Consider the following 13,292-nt stretch of genomic DNA (forward strand, 5'->3'; position numbering starts at 1 on the left):
GGGACCTTGGTGGTTTTATCTAGTGCAAGGCCTTCGTTATACAGAAGAGGAAACTGAGGCACAGAGAAGTTAAGTAACTAGTCCAAGGGAATGCTAGGATATATTCTCAAGGAGCCTACAGTATCATGGTACAGATACATATCCATATCCGTGTTGTGGAAATGGTTCTGTACTTAAAACATCCGAGTAGACATTTCCTAGGTGTATGACTGCTTGCAAGTTATTGAACTTCTCTGAACCTCAGTTCCTTCATCTGTAAAATGGGGATAATAAAATGGTAATATACTACCTAGCTCAGAGTAGTTGTAAGAAAAGTGCTTTTTTAGAAAAAAAAAAAAACACAACTTTCAGAAAGCGTTTCTAGGAGAAATCCCGGCCTTAAAATGTTTTGGAATCTTATAGGAAGAGGTGATGGATCCTAAATCCTTTATGGGTTCTTGAGCACATGGAATGAGGTTGAAGCACTGAGTGGTGGAGGAGAGCCATCTTTGAGCTCCATGGAAAGGAACCAGTCTGTTGGATAATGCCTTGGAATTCAGGCTTAACCTCTAGGAAGTCCACGCTGATTCCCCCAATTCATGGTCTCTCCCTGATCCATTGTCCTAGCTTTATACCTGTATGCATATTGTATTCCTATATCCAGGGGCACAGGACTGGTTTTGTTTCTGTATACTCAGTTCATTGCGCACAATAATGGAGAACTTTTCATTCTTTAGCTCCTGGCAGACAGAGAGAGGAAAGTCGGTTCTAGTGGGGCAAGACTAAATCTCCTATCCTGGGTTAATTGGATTCTACTAGGTTTCAAGCCTATATGGTCAGTGTTTCATTACTTGGCCCTTGGGCATGCATGACATAGCTGACTCTGCCAGGGCCATTGTGCCCTATTTTTTCAGATGATCGTTTCAGGCTATCAGCAGGTATTTATCAAGTGCTTTCTGTGCCCCAGGGACTATGCGGAGCTCAAAGGCAAAATCAAAATATTCCAGGCCTTCCAGAGTGGGAACCTATCTGCACTTAATATAATTAGTTTAAAAAGGGCTATGAGAACAACAAAAAAAGCAGCAAAAAACCCAACCAGATATGTCTGAATGAATAAGCTCCAAAGTCTACCAAGATCCAGCTTGAGTTTTAGCTTTCATGGCTCAATACCCAGCTATGCAGAAAGGGGGGAGAAAGTGTACACATATGTAGGCATATATTGAAAATATGCAAAATGGATACAAGATTAATTTTTCAGGGGAGAGCAAAGTAGCTGGGGAAATCAGGAAGGTTTTCATGTAGGAGATGACACTTTTGCTGCTTTGTAAGGAAGCCAAAGCTTCTCAAGAGACAGAGGTGAGGAGGGAAGAGCTTTTCAGGGATGGGGCTCAGCCATTCCAAAGATAACCTTAGTTGAGAAGGAGATAGGATGGTAGGGAAGGGAAGGGGGGAAGGATCGCTTCAGACTGTGATGTCCTTTGTAAAGGTAGCTGTTGACTTTGTTCAGTCCTGAAAACAGGCAAACATACCCGACGGCATTTGGAGGGGTGGGCGTCAGGCCAGGAGAGCACACAAAGGGGGATTGTTAGGTTTATCAGCAGCTGATATTTTCTTAAAGAAGGTGTGTTTGCTCTGCAAAGGAAGTTCCCAGGTGGGAGGATTTTCGTATTAGTGCCAGCCAGTCAGTTAATGCCACCTCCTCTTACACCGAGGACGTGTGAGACTCCATGTGGTGCTTCCCAGCCCTCTGAGCCCCGATGAACAATGAGGGAAAGCAGGTTGTTCCTCTTTAGGAAAAGCAGCCTGGCTATCCGCCTACACTTTGTCTAGGACTACCTCTCTTCTTCCAAAGGAAGAGGCCAGATCAGCCAAGAGAACCTATGGAATGTGCTGGATTTCCTGGCTCCTAATACCTTTCCTATCACTACAGAAACTAAGGTACAACAGGCCAGAAGACCAACTTTAGCTGGTTGACTTTAATTTAGGAGGGAAAGACATCAGGCTCCTTACTGGGATGAGTTAGGTAGAGTGTTTTAAAACAGGAGATGAGAGGTATCGAACTTTAAATAGTGAACTCCCTGGCACTCATTAATGCTTTTTGATTTTGTATTTTTGTATACTCAGTCCCTTGCACACAATAGTGGAGAACTCTTCATTATACAGCTCCCTGGCAGACAGGGATTTGATTGATTTGATTAAACGATCTTTTAAAAAGAGAAAAATAAAATGTCAGGACTGGAACAGATCTTAGGCTTTATGCTTTACAAATAGGAGGGCCACCTAGTCCCACGTTCTTATTTTATATATAAGGAATATTAGACCTATTATATTCCTATTATATTATATATATATAATATTATATTATATATATATAAAATACATTATATTTTGTCCCATATCACACCGATTAGTTTGTGACTGAGCTAGTATCACATTTACATAATATTTTGGTATTATTTACGTAATACTTTTAACAAGGATTAGACTGAAATCTGTAGCCTTCCCAAAGAATAATAAAATTCCTATTTTCAGGGATACTATCTATTGCCAAAGGCCACAAGATACCACCTTTGTATGGCATGAGGTGTTTGGGATAGATAAGATCAATTAAAGCAAACTTGCGAGACTTTCAGAAAGATATTTTTTTACTCCTTCATGTCCCTGATCTTCTAAGATGGGCTACCCCTGCCTTACATCTGTTTCCCTTCCTGTATTCTTTTCCTTTTCCTCTTCTTTCTCAAATTCTGATGTAAGAATAAGTTCTCAGTTATTGCTACTAATATGCAGCCGCAAATACCTTCGATACCTTTCTCAGAAGGGATATTTACATTTCAAGGAGGTATAAACCCTTAACCCTACCCTCTCCCCCCTCCAAAAAAAAAAGAAAAAAAGGGAGGCGTTTATATATCATTTTTTATGGTTCACAAAATCCTGTTATCTCATTTTGTCCTCATAGCAATTCTGGGAAGTAGGTGCTGTTATCATCCCCCTTTTACAGATGAGGAAACTGAGGAAGATAGAGATTTAATGATTTTCCCATTTGTCTAGTAAGGAATGAATCCCTTGTTTGTTTCAGTCATCAGCAAGTTTTTGAGAAGAAAGTAATGAGAGACAAGATCTTAGAACCCTTGAAATCCTTTCACTGTATGGGATTTAAGTACTTTCCTGCACTGTATACTTGATTCTGCCAAATCACTTTTGATTCATCTGTAACACAAGGGGATTAGAATCAGACTAGATGGTCTCTAGGTCATCCCTAGTTCTAAACTTCTGTTATCGTGACTCTGAACTGGCCTTCTGCAACCTGGGAAAGCAAATGATTGAGGGATAAAACCAATCATCCTATATAAGGCAGAGGTCGTATTTATGACAGTAACTCTTTTGTGTAGTGCTTTATGCTTTCTAAAGTGCCTTTTCTTTTTAATAACAGTCCTATGAGGGAAGGATCGAAAAAATTGTTCCCATTTCACAAGGGAAACTGGAGTCGCTGTGACATGAAATGACTTAGCTTCTATACGTGTCAAAACTAGTACTCAAACCCAGGTTATAGAAACATAGATCTGGTCTGATCCCCTCATTTTGTGTCACAGATTGGTTAAATGAGTTGTCTAAGATCACCCAGGTAAGTGGCATCTGACTCCAGATCCATCCTTCTTACTATGATCTCTCATTTCTGAGACTAAAGCTTTATCCATGCAGTTCCTCCATCCATAGCAGTGGGTTCTTAACTTGGAGTCTGTGAACTTTTTAAAAAAATGTTTTTATAACTGTTGAAATAGCATTGGTTTCTTTTGCAGTATTGTGTGTTTTATTTTATGCATTTGAAAACTTTCTGAGGAATCCGTAGGCTTCACCAGACTTCCAGAGCAGTCTGTGACCCCCAGAAAATTAAGAACACTTAAATATAAAAGATCTGCATCCCCTTCCCATTTATCCCTTTACTGTGGGTCTGTGGAATGGTTGTGAGGAGACGGACTGAGGCCTACAATAAGTGTCACTGCCAAGGTTGGATGAAGGTCTTTTAATTCCATTTATTCATACCAAGCTGCCACCTCTTCTTCCCCTCAGTCCTGCTCTCCATCATAGTCTTTGTCTTCCATCCTTCATCCTTTCCAGTCACTCATACCCTTGTAGAGTCCACTCAGCTTTCAGCATGCAATTGAAGACAAGGCCATAACGGCCACGTGTGTTGGTTGTTCCAGATGCCCCAGTGCCTATGGCTTAGCGTTTCAGGTGTTGACCCTACTGGCCCAGCAGCTATAATTAATGGTGGATGTAGGCAGTGTGATACCATGATGCTTACCTGCCAGTGGAGGTGGATGGGAACATGGGCTAGGTAATAGTGATCCTAGAGGTCATTGACTTTACCTCTTGGGCTTTGGAGAAACACAGATAGTTGACTCAGTTTATAGGTTACCTTGACTGATCTTTTGACAGATACATTGTGCTTTTGAAGCAAGACGCTCTCTATGATTTTAGGAATAATACTAAGTCCACTTACCTTTGTGCCACATCCCTTTTATTAAAATGAATCCAGAATTCACCTGAGGTAAGGGAACTACCTGAAATCCCTGAGCATCTCAGCAAAAAATACCTGAGGGGGTGAAATGGGATTCTTTATTTTTATAGGCTCGAGGGATTTCACAGCAGGCTGGCATTCCAATAATATTAATTTCATTAAAGCTGGAATGTGGGGCTACATTCCTCCCCTGAGAGGCTTGGGGCATGTGTATGGGTGTGGGTGTGGGTGGATTGGTGCAGGAAGGCTCCTTGCCCAGCAGCTGAACTGAAAATGGGGAAGTCAGAGCTTGTGTTGCCAATGGCATGTATTGTGAAAGAAGCATGTGGTCATTCTCTGACCAACTAAGTGAAATTGGTCCTGCCTGATTGTGCAGAGGCCTTAAAACTAGAGAGAGTCTTCCCACACAGCCCCTACTTGAGTTCCTCTAGGTGGCTCAGTTTTGTTTTGTTTTTTTTTCCCCCCAACTCTCCACTAAAATGGAGAAAAAAACATCTGCAGATAATGAGTTGAATTTGCATTTTTACTCCTTCTGTGATGCCTTTGAAAGCCTGCCTTCTTAGGGTGCCTCTTTCTGCCCCTCTATTCAAGTCTTTTTTTTTTTCTTTTTTCAAGCCTTGTTGCTGTACATGCCCTCTTTCACAAGGAAGGAGTGGACTAGGAAAACACAGCTTGATTTCCCGGGGCTAATTATTAGAATATAGACACTTCCCTATTTCTGAGACTTGAGACTGTTCTTGGGCATTCTTTCTGAAGAAGTTGGAAAACAAACTTCAAAACATTCGTGACTGACTGAATTACAAGTTTCTTTCCTCTCCTGTGACTTAGAATCACAGAGCCGTAAGAAACGTTAGCATTATAGATGAGAACTGAGGCCCAGAGAATGGCCTGCCCAAGGTCATAGAGATCTGATGGCTTGGGCCCACTCCTAGAAGCTATGGCATTTCATCAATAATTTTTATGAACTTTCTGTCTTTTGACCTTTAACATCCTTCAGGCAGAAAGGGAAAAAAAAAGTAGAAGAGGTGTGGAGGCTATAGGGAAAAAACAGTATGGAAACGGAGAAGAGAAGAAATCAATACTCATGTGCCTGCTTTTGTTGAAAGAATGAGGCAGAAAAAAATGGGCATTGGTAGCAGTCAGACTTGCTACTAAGATAGCTCCCAGTAAATGGTCCCCTACTGATAGAAGGAATGTGCATTATTAGAGCCTGATCCCACTGTGGTTTAGATAACATTTATAACACCTTATATGTATATGTGTGTGTGTGTATATGTTATGTATCTCTGTGTGTGTGCATATGTATATATACATGTATGTGTATGTATAGATGTATGTGTGTGCATGTGTACAAACACACATATGCTTGAGGGATACTTGAAGGAGTAAAAATGCGAGACACACACACACACACACACACACACACACACGCCAGATGCTCTGCTAGGTGCTAGAGATATAAGAGAAAAACAGTTCTTGTCCTCAAAGGGCTTATGTTTGCTTAAGGGAAAACCAACATAAGTAAATATAAAAATACATGCAAATATGGGATGGAGTGGGGCCTAAAAACAGAGGAGGGAGGTGATCAGGAAAGGACTCATGTAGGGGGAATTAAGTCTTGAAGGAAGATGAGGCTCCTCAGAGGCAGAGCTGAGGCAGGAGTGCAATTCAAGGCTTGAGGGCAGCCCCCTGGAATGGAATATCACATTTAACAAATTAAATAAATAAATACACTAATTTGGCTGGAATTTGTGAAGGATCTTGACTAATAAGCTTAGGAGGGTTGGCTGCAACCAGATCATTGGGGACCTTTAAATACCTCCCCAAAGAGTTTGTATTTTTTTTGCTGGAAGTACCGGGAATCCCCCAATAGCTTTTGTTTCAGTAGACAATGAGGCTCTCTGTCTAACTATTACCAACCATGTTGGTAGCAGCATTTACATGACCCTTGGCTGTAGAGTCTATGGCCTTGAATTAGAACTAAGTTAACCAGCCCATTTATCAAGCCTTTGTCGTTGGCTTCCATAAAGCTAGGGTTCTACCATCACATTTGATAACAACTTTATCTCCAAGTACTTTCTCCATTTATTCCAATATTAGGCTCATTGATCTGAGACCAGGCATAAATTTTGTGACCTGGATTTAGGAGACTTGATTTCCCTTCCCATCCATAATTACCCTCTCATTTCCTCATCTGTAAAGTAGGGATAATAATAAACTACCAGTCTTGCAAGGTGGTTGAGAGGGATACACCTTTGTAAAATTAAAGTACTGTATAAGAAATGTGAGGAAAAACTTAAAATTATACAAGGGCTTTTGTGTTCATGTTATTCCATTTAGTCTAGTTATGAATGGGCCATCTTACATAGCATTTGTAGATATTTTGAATTGGGTCACTTTGTAGTCATAAGTCAAGAATCAGAATTTTAGAACTGGATGAGAACTTTGAAATGATCGAGTCCGCCCCTTTTGAGAAATTGTGGCCCAGAGAGGTCAGATGATTTGTCAGTAGTCTACATTGTGGTCAGTGGCAAAACTCAGTTTATCTTTCTTCTATTATATGACCAGCTCCTAGCAGCTCCCCCAGAAATTACCTTGTATATATTTTAATCTGAATCTTAAAAACCAATTTTTTAAAAAGTCTAAAACACTGGAAACAATTAACATCACTTTCCCCGCTGAAGGGATGTTTTGGTAGAGCTTATGGTCATCACCCCTGGCAGACTGGATCTGTGACATTTTCTTCTTTGTACCATTCCCTCTACTGACATAGCTATAGTACCTGAGCCCTCCGTACCAGCCAGACTTTTCAGCTGTTGTCTCTCATCCTTGTTATACGACCAGCTCACCTCCATTTCCCATTGTATTTATCTTAATGTTTCCCAAGGGCAAGTCTAATACTGCTTACACCCAGTAGGTTCCTTGTCATTTGATCCTTTTACTTACTGGAGATTTGTTTCTACCAAAGTTGTGGCCTTCTCAAAACTGGTAAGCCAGATGGCATCAGCAAGAGAATATTGGTGTAAATAAATATGGAGTATTGAGCACTTTAAGATATTTGAAGGCATTGCATGGTTTTCCCAAATGTCATCCATCCTGATCTCTTGAACTTAGCTCAGTGTCTATCTTCAATGTCTGTTCAAGCTTTGTGCATATATGGTTCTGTATGGGGGTGAGGTAGGGGGAGCAGGCTACCTCCTGGGCCACTTATTCAGCTGCATATCATAGTTTGAGGAGTACATGTTTCCTGTTCTTTTTGTTTTTCCAGTGTGGATAGTTAGACTTCTAACCAACTCTATAATAAACATTTTCTTATTCAGCTCTACAATTAAAGTTCCCAACCAGCCACAGTATACCAGGAGATGCTTTGATAGCACTGACAACTGTTTTTGTTAACTTTGCAGACAATGAATACATATTCATGGACCTAGAGCAAAAGCTCAGCAAATACTTTCTGAAGGACTGGAAGAAAGAGATATATAAAGTAAGTTCAAGGTGACCGGAACTTCCGGAACCAAAGGTTCAAGCAGAAAGGCTGTTTGGCAGAAGGTTTGAGATGGAGGTCTTTTTGGGAGAATCATCTACTAAGTATTTATTAAGCGCAAAGTATGTGCTAGGTACTTTCCTAGGTATTAGGGACACAGAGACCAAACAAAAACAACAAAAAAACCTATTCCTGCTTTCAAGGGGTTTATATTCTAAAACCATTCCAGCAAGAATATATGAACTATATACAGGGTAATTTCTGGGGGAGCCACTAGGAGCTGGCGAGCATTGAGAAAGTTGCTTCCTCAAGGGGTTTAAGTTTTGGCCAGTGTGAGCTCAGTGGCTAGAGTGCCAGCCCTGGGGGCTGGGAAGATTCATCTCCCTGACTTCAAATCTGGCCTCAGACACTTAACTAGCTGTGTGACCCTGGGAAAATCACTTCACCCTGTCTGCCTCAGTTTCTTCATCCAAGAAAACCCCAAAAGGAGTCACAAGAATCAGACAAGATTGCAAATGACTGAACAACAAACAGCAGCATCACATTGTACTAAGCCAAAACACCTGACTGCTTAAATTTCTGCTCTACTGCCATATTCACATCTGTAGTTCTAGCTTCATGTGCAATCAGAAAGTATTCATAAACTTGCTGTGTGTGTAGGGCATATCTGAGTTTTTGTCATTCAGTTTGCCATGGGTTTTTAAAACTTTTTATGATCATTTTATGGGGCAAGTGTGTGTGTGTGTGTGTGTGTGTGTGAGAGAGAGAGAGACAGATCTGTCTAATTTTTAAAAATTGGCTTAAATTTAGGTTTAGAAGAAAGGAAGGAAACTAATTGAGACAATAGTTTGGCAAAGTATAAGAGCACAAAACAAATTGACAAAATGGAAAGGGTGGGAGTATAGTGTTGGGTTTCTGCTGTCCACAGTGATTTATTTATATTTTTTTCTATAACCATCCTTACAGGGAAATGAGAAGTCCAACCCGCCTTTTGTTGCCTTTTTCAGAGTGCAATACTATGTGGAAAATGGGAGAATTATAAGGTACTTAATTATTTACATATTCATTCTTATTGGTTTATTTTAACTTTTTTTTTTTATTTTGAGGAAGCTAGTAATATGATACCCATTTATGTATTCATTTTTAAAGGACTTTAGAGTAAGAGTGAGAGGCTAGGATTCTATGAAGGTGAAGTAGAAGCTGTTTATGTATCTTTAATATTGGAATTTACTCTGAAGAGGAGAAAATATTTCATTTGGTTACTGGTTTTTGGTGCCATTCAGTTTCATTTAATTGGAATTTGAAGGTGCTTGATTAATACATGACTAAGCCCCAAGACCTGGGTAAACTCAATCTGTATTTCAATTAAAACAAAAAAAACCACTCAGTGGTTTTGGGTAGAAAGGATTTTTTTTTCCTCCCAAGCAGCACTGTGTGTTCCCTGCATAGCTGCTCATAGCCACAGACATTTGCCTTTGGCTCCTCCCATGTGGAGATTCAGGCTTGGGAAAGCTTAGCCTGAAGGGATTATACATTTGAGTGGGTTCCATTCACATGGAATAGGGGCAGCATTCTAGCTGTTTCTTCCTAGTGGAACAAAAGGGCTTTTTTAGTGCTATCCTCCAGGGCATTGTGTGAATATTACCAGAAAGCTTGAAGCATTTTGGTGAGTTTAAAACTAGCCAGACCCACCATCCCTGCCCACTCCCTTTCTCCCATCCTGGTGAAGCTGCCCACCTGAAGCCTTTCTTACCAAGAAGAGGACCATTAAAACCAACAGCAGCAACACTCTAGGAAGCCATGGTGGTTCTGACTCCTCTGCCTCTGGTGTGACAAGATGACGGTGGGACAGAGGAAATACAGAAAACTAGCCTGATTTGGGGGTACCCTCAATTGAGTGTAGCAAAACTTTTCTCAGCTGTCTGCCGTGAGCTAAGCCCCTTTGCCAGGAGTGCAGGAATGGACCGAGGTAAAGCCTCCCTCCTAATGGAGCTTGCAGTTGAATGCAAGGGATAAGATGTGTTCTCAAAGAGGACCTAATTTTTAATATGGTAGCTGCAGAGGAAGGGCACAAATTTAGGAGGAGATTGGAGAGGGAGGACCACTTTCAGCTGGGGGAAAGGGCAGGCCTGCTCTAGTGGGTCAAAGGAAGGACGGCCAATATGAATGCACCCAGTTATCAAAGGTCAGAACAAGTTGAGGAATAACTCTTCTTCTAGTTTGTCTGGAACATAGACATAGTTAATAAATTAGTGTGAAATAAATCAGGAAAGGTATTTTGGAGTAAGCTATCCTAAAGCACTTTGAGTTTGAATACACCAGACTTTTGGCTTTCCAGTGTGGTTTGGGGAAGTAGATTGGCTACTCTGCCCACATTAAGTGGGCAGTGACTCACAAGAGCTAAGAAGGGAATGGGACGGGTGGCAGCTGACCCGGAATGCTAGTTAAAATCATCCCACTTGCCACCTTTAGCAGTGATTCCCACCCTCAAACCTAAAGTTCGGTGACGGTGGTCCTCAAGAGGCAAAAGTTGTAAAGCATATTCTGACCTATATGGGCACCCTTTAGCTACGTACTATTAATTACAGGAGACTGGAGGTTAAACCAGTCAGTCAATATGCCCATTTTTTAGGTTCCTGCTGGGTGCTGGTGATATAGTCAGAACTCAAGGGATTGAGAAGTAGAGGCCAGGAGTATACATAATTTTGGAATTTGTTTTTGTTTTGTCTTATCACCTAGGAATTTGGAAGGAGAAACCTAGGAGAGATACAGGATGGTAGTTTGAGGGAATGATAAGGTCCCAAGGTTCTTTCAGGGATAGGGAAGAACCTATTTATTGTTAGCAAGTAAGTGGCTATTAGATAGGGAGGACTTAAAGATTAGGGAGAGTAGAGTGGACATTTGGTTAAAAGAAAACCAAGATTTACCTGGTGGACAGGAAACTAACTGGTCATGTGAATAAATTCCAAAGGGCATTAGGAAATGCCAGTGTTTGCAGGCTTCTCCTTAAAGGATGTTTTCTGCAGGCCCCGGGGGGGGGGGGGGGGGGAAGGGGAGGCAAAAAAAAAAAACAAAAAACCACTGGGCTTAGAGTCCAGAGGTCCAAGTCTGAATCCGAGGTCTACTCCTTTGCAGACAAGAACCTTAAGGGGACATTTAAATTTTTGTTGTTAGTATTAACAGTATTGGCTGAGTCTCAAAATATACAAAATAAATACAAGGTAATTGGGTCAGAGGAGGCATGAGCACATGTGGGACCGAGAAAGACTTCATGGAGATAATATTTAAGCGAAATTTTAAAGGAAACTATGCAGAAGTGGGGAGAGAAAGCATCCTTAGTGTGGGGGACGGTCAGTGCAGAAGAATGGAGACAGTAAATGCCAGGGCATGTGTGAGGAATGGCTGAACTCAACAGGGTACAAAGGGGAGTAAAGGGAAGTAAACCTATATAAAGGAAAGATAGGTTGGAGCCAAGTTGTGAACAAGCTTTAAATGCCAAGAGAAGAGTTTATATTCACTTCTAGAGATAACACAGAGCCAGAAGCATGACACAGTCCGTCAAACCGTGCTTAAGAAAAATCACTTGAGTGACCGTCTGCAGGATAGATTAGAGAGAAAGAAGACTTGTGTTAGGGAAATCAATTAGGAGGCCCTTGCAGGCCTCTCAGGGAGAGATGGCAAGTCTCTGAATCAGTGTGTTGGCCGTGTGAATAGAGAAAGGGAAGGCTATCTGGAGATGAAATGAAGGCCAAATCCACTGGAATTGGCAGGCGTGCCCGCATATCCAGGGTGAGGGAAGCTGCAAACCTGAGTGACTGGAAGGATGGTGATAGGGAAGTTATAAACATGAGCTATTACAGTTGTTGTAATTTTATTATGATGATTATGCAATTTGTAATAATCCAAAGTCAGTCTTTCATTACAAGTGCTTACAGTTGTAGGAATGACAACACGGCTGATGTTCTTGGGATCAAAGATCTAGAACCAGAAGGGACCTCGTGGGCCATTGAGTCCAGCCTCGTGTTATCAGGAGGTACAGGGTCCCAGAAGACTCGCCCAGTGTCACACTGTTAGTAAATGGCATAGCCAGGATTCAGACTAGGGCCTTCCCATTCTAAAAACCAACCCTCTTTCTACTTCGTCACACTGTCTTAATGTCTGCCATGCTCATTGTACTGAACCAGTTCGAGATGAAGCAGTAAATGTGATCCAGACTCTGTCCCCAAAGAGATAATAGCCTCTAGTAACTGAGATGATATAAACAAATATAAATGTGTGTCTGTGTGTGCGTGTGTGTGTGTGGGGGGGGCATGTGCATGCATGTGTGTGCACACAGGCATAGCTGGCCTGGATTCCTGCTATGCTGGTTCAGACAGGAGCTGCCCTTTGGAGTACTCTCTGCCCACCGCATGGTGGACTATGGCCCAGGCTCAGCTGTGGGGCTGCCTTGGCACTTGGGCTTCATCACACTCAGCTGTTTGTGTTTTCTCCTCTTGTGTTCTAGTGACAAGGTCGCAAGACGTCTGTACTACCACCACCTCAAGGAGCAGGTGCTGAGGTCCCAATGTACCCACAAGGAAGAAGTCTATTTCCTGTTGGCTGCTTATGGGCTGCAAGCAGACTTGGGCAACTACAGAGAGACCACCCATGTGGGGAAATATTTTGAACCTCATTCCTACTTCCCTCAGTGGGTGAGATTTTCCTCCATATTTATAAGGTAGTCTAGTGAGGCCCGCTGTCCAGGAGGGGATAAAATTCCCTTTCCACATTTCCTCATGTGGCTTCCCTCTCAATAACTCCACTTTTGTTAACCTTTTGCTCTTTGAACAATGAGTAACAAACGGTTACATCCGCTTGGAAGTGCAAAGGGGATAAGGAGAAGAGGCTAAGGACAAAGGCAAAATATTGGAAAACCAATGAAATATCTTAAGCTTCACAAAAATTTAAGATGTCCTCATTGTTTTCCTATTTTTTTTTCCTTTAAATTGGGTGCTCTGTCCGTTTTTAAAAGTGCACTATTATTAGAGGACCTGAGTTCAAATCATACCCAATACTGTAAGTTCAGGCCTCTGTTTCTTCATCTGTAAGAATGTGGAGGTTGGTCTAGGTGGTCTCTGAGCTCCCTTCCAGCTGTCCTAGGAGCAGGATGATGCTTTTTTCACAGAATTCATGATATATGAAGGTATGAGGTTTGTGTGAACTCTACACATGCCTTATTCCTGTATTTTTCAACATTTACCCTTATGCTTTTTTTCCCTCCTCTTCTTTGGTTTAAATAAATGGAGGACATTGTAGATGGTTTAATGGAAA

At 41.5% G+C, this 13,292-nt stretch overlaps 1 protein-coding gene across 2 annotated transcripts in view; it reads left to right on the forward strand.

Moving 5' to 3' along the window:
* Positions 1 to 13,292, forward strand: part of FRMD1 (FERM domain containing 1) — a 62,206-nt gene that overhangs the window by 29,657 nt on the left and 19,257 nt on the right. For both annotated transcript variants that reach the window (XM_036767830.1, XM_036767831.1), the window contains exons 4-6: positions 7,903 to 7,982; positions 8,949 to 9,025; positions 12,487 to 12,673. In XM_036767830.1, the coding sequence (XP_036623725.1) occupies positions 7,903 to 7,982; positions 8,949 to 9,025; positions 12,487 to 12,673 (344 nt within the window). The remainder of the gene's footprint in view (positions 1 to 7,902; positions 7,983 to 8,948; positions 9,026 to 12,486; positions 12,674 to 13,292) is intronic.

The sequence above is a fragment of the Trichosurus vulpecula genome, chromosome 7 (assembly GCF_011100635.1).
Source record: "Trichosurus vulpecula isolate mTriVul1 chromosome 7, mTriVul1.pri, whole genome shotgun sequence".
Taxonomy (NCBI): domain Eukaryota; kingdom Metazoa; phylum Chordata; class Mammalia; order Diprotodontia; family Phalangeridae; genus Trichosurus; species Trichosurus vulpecula.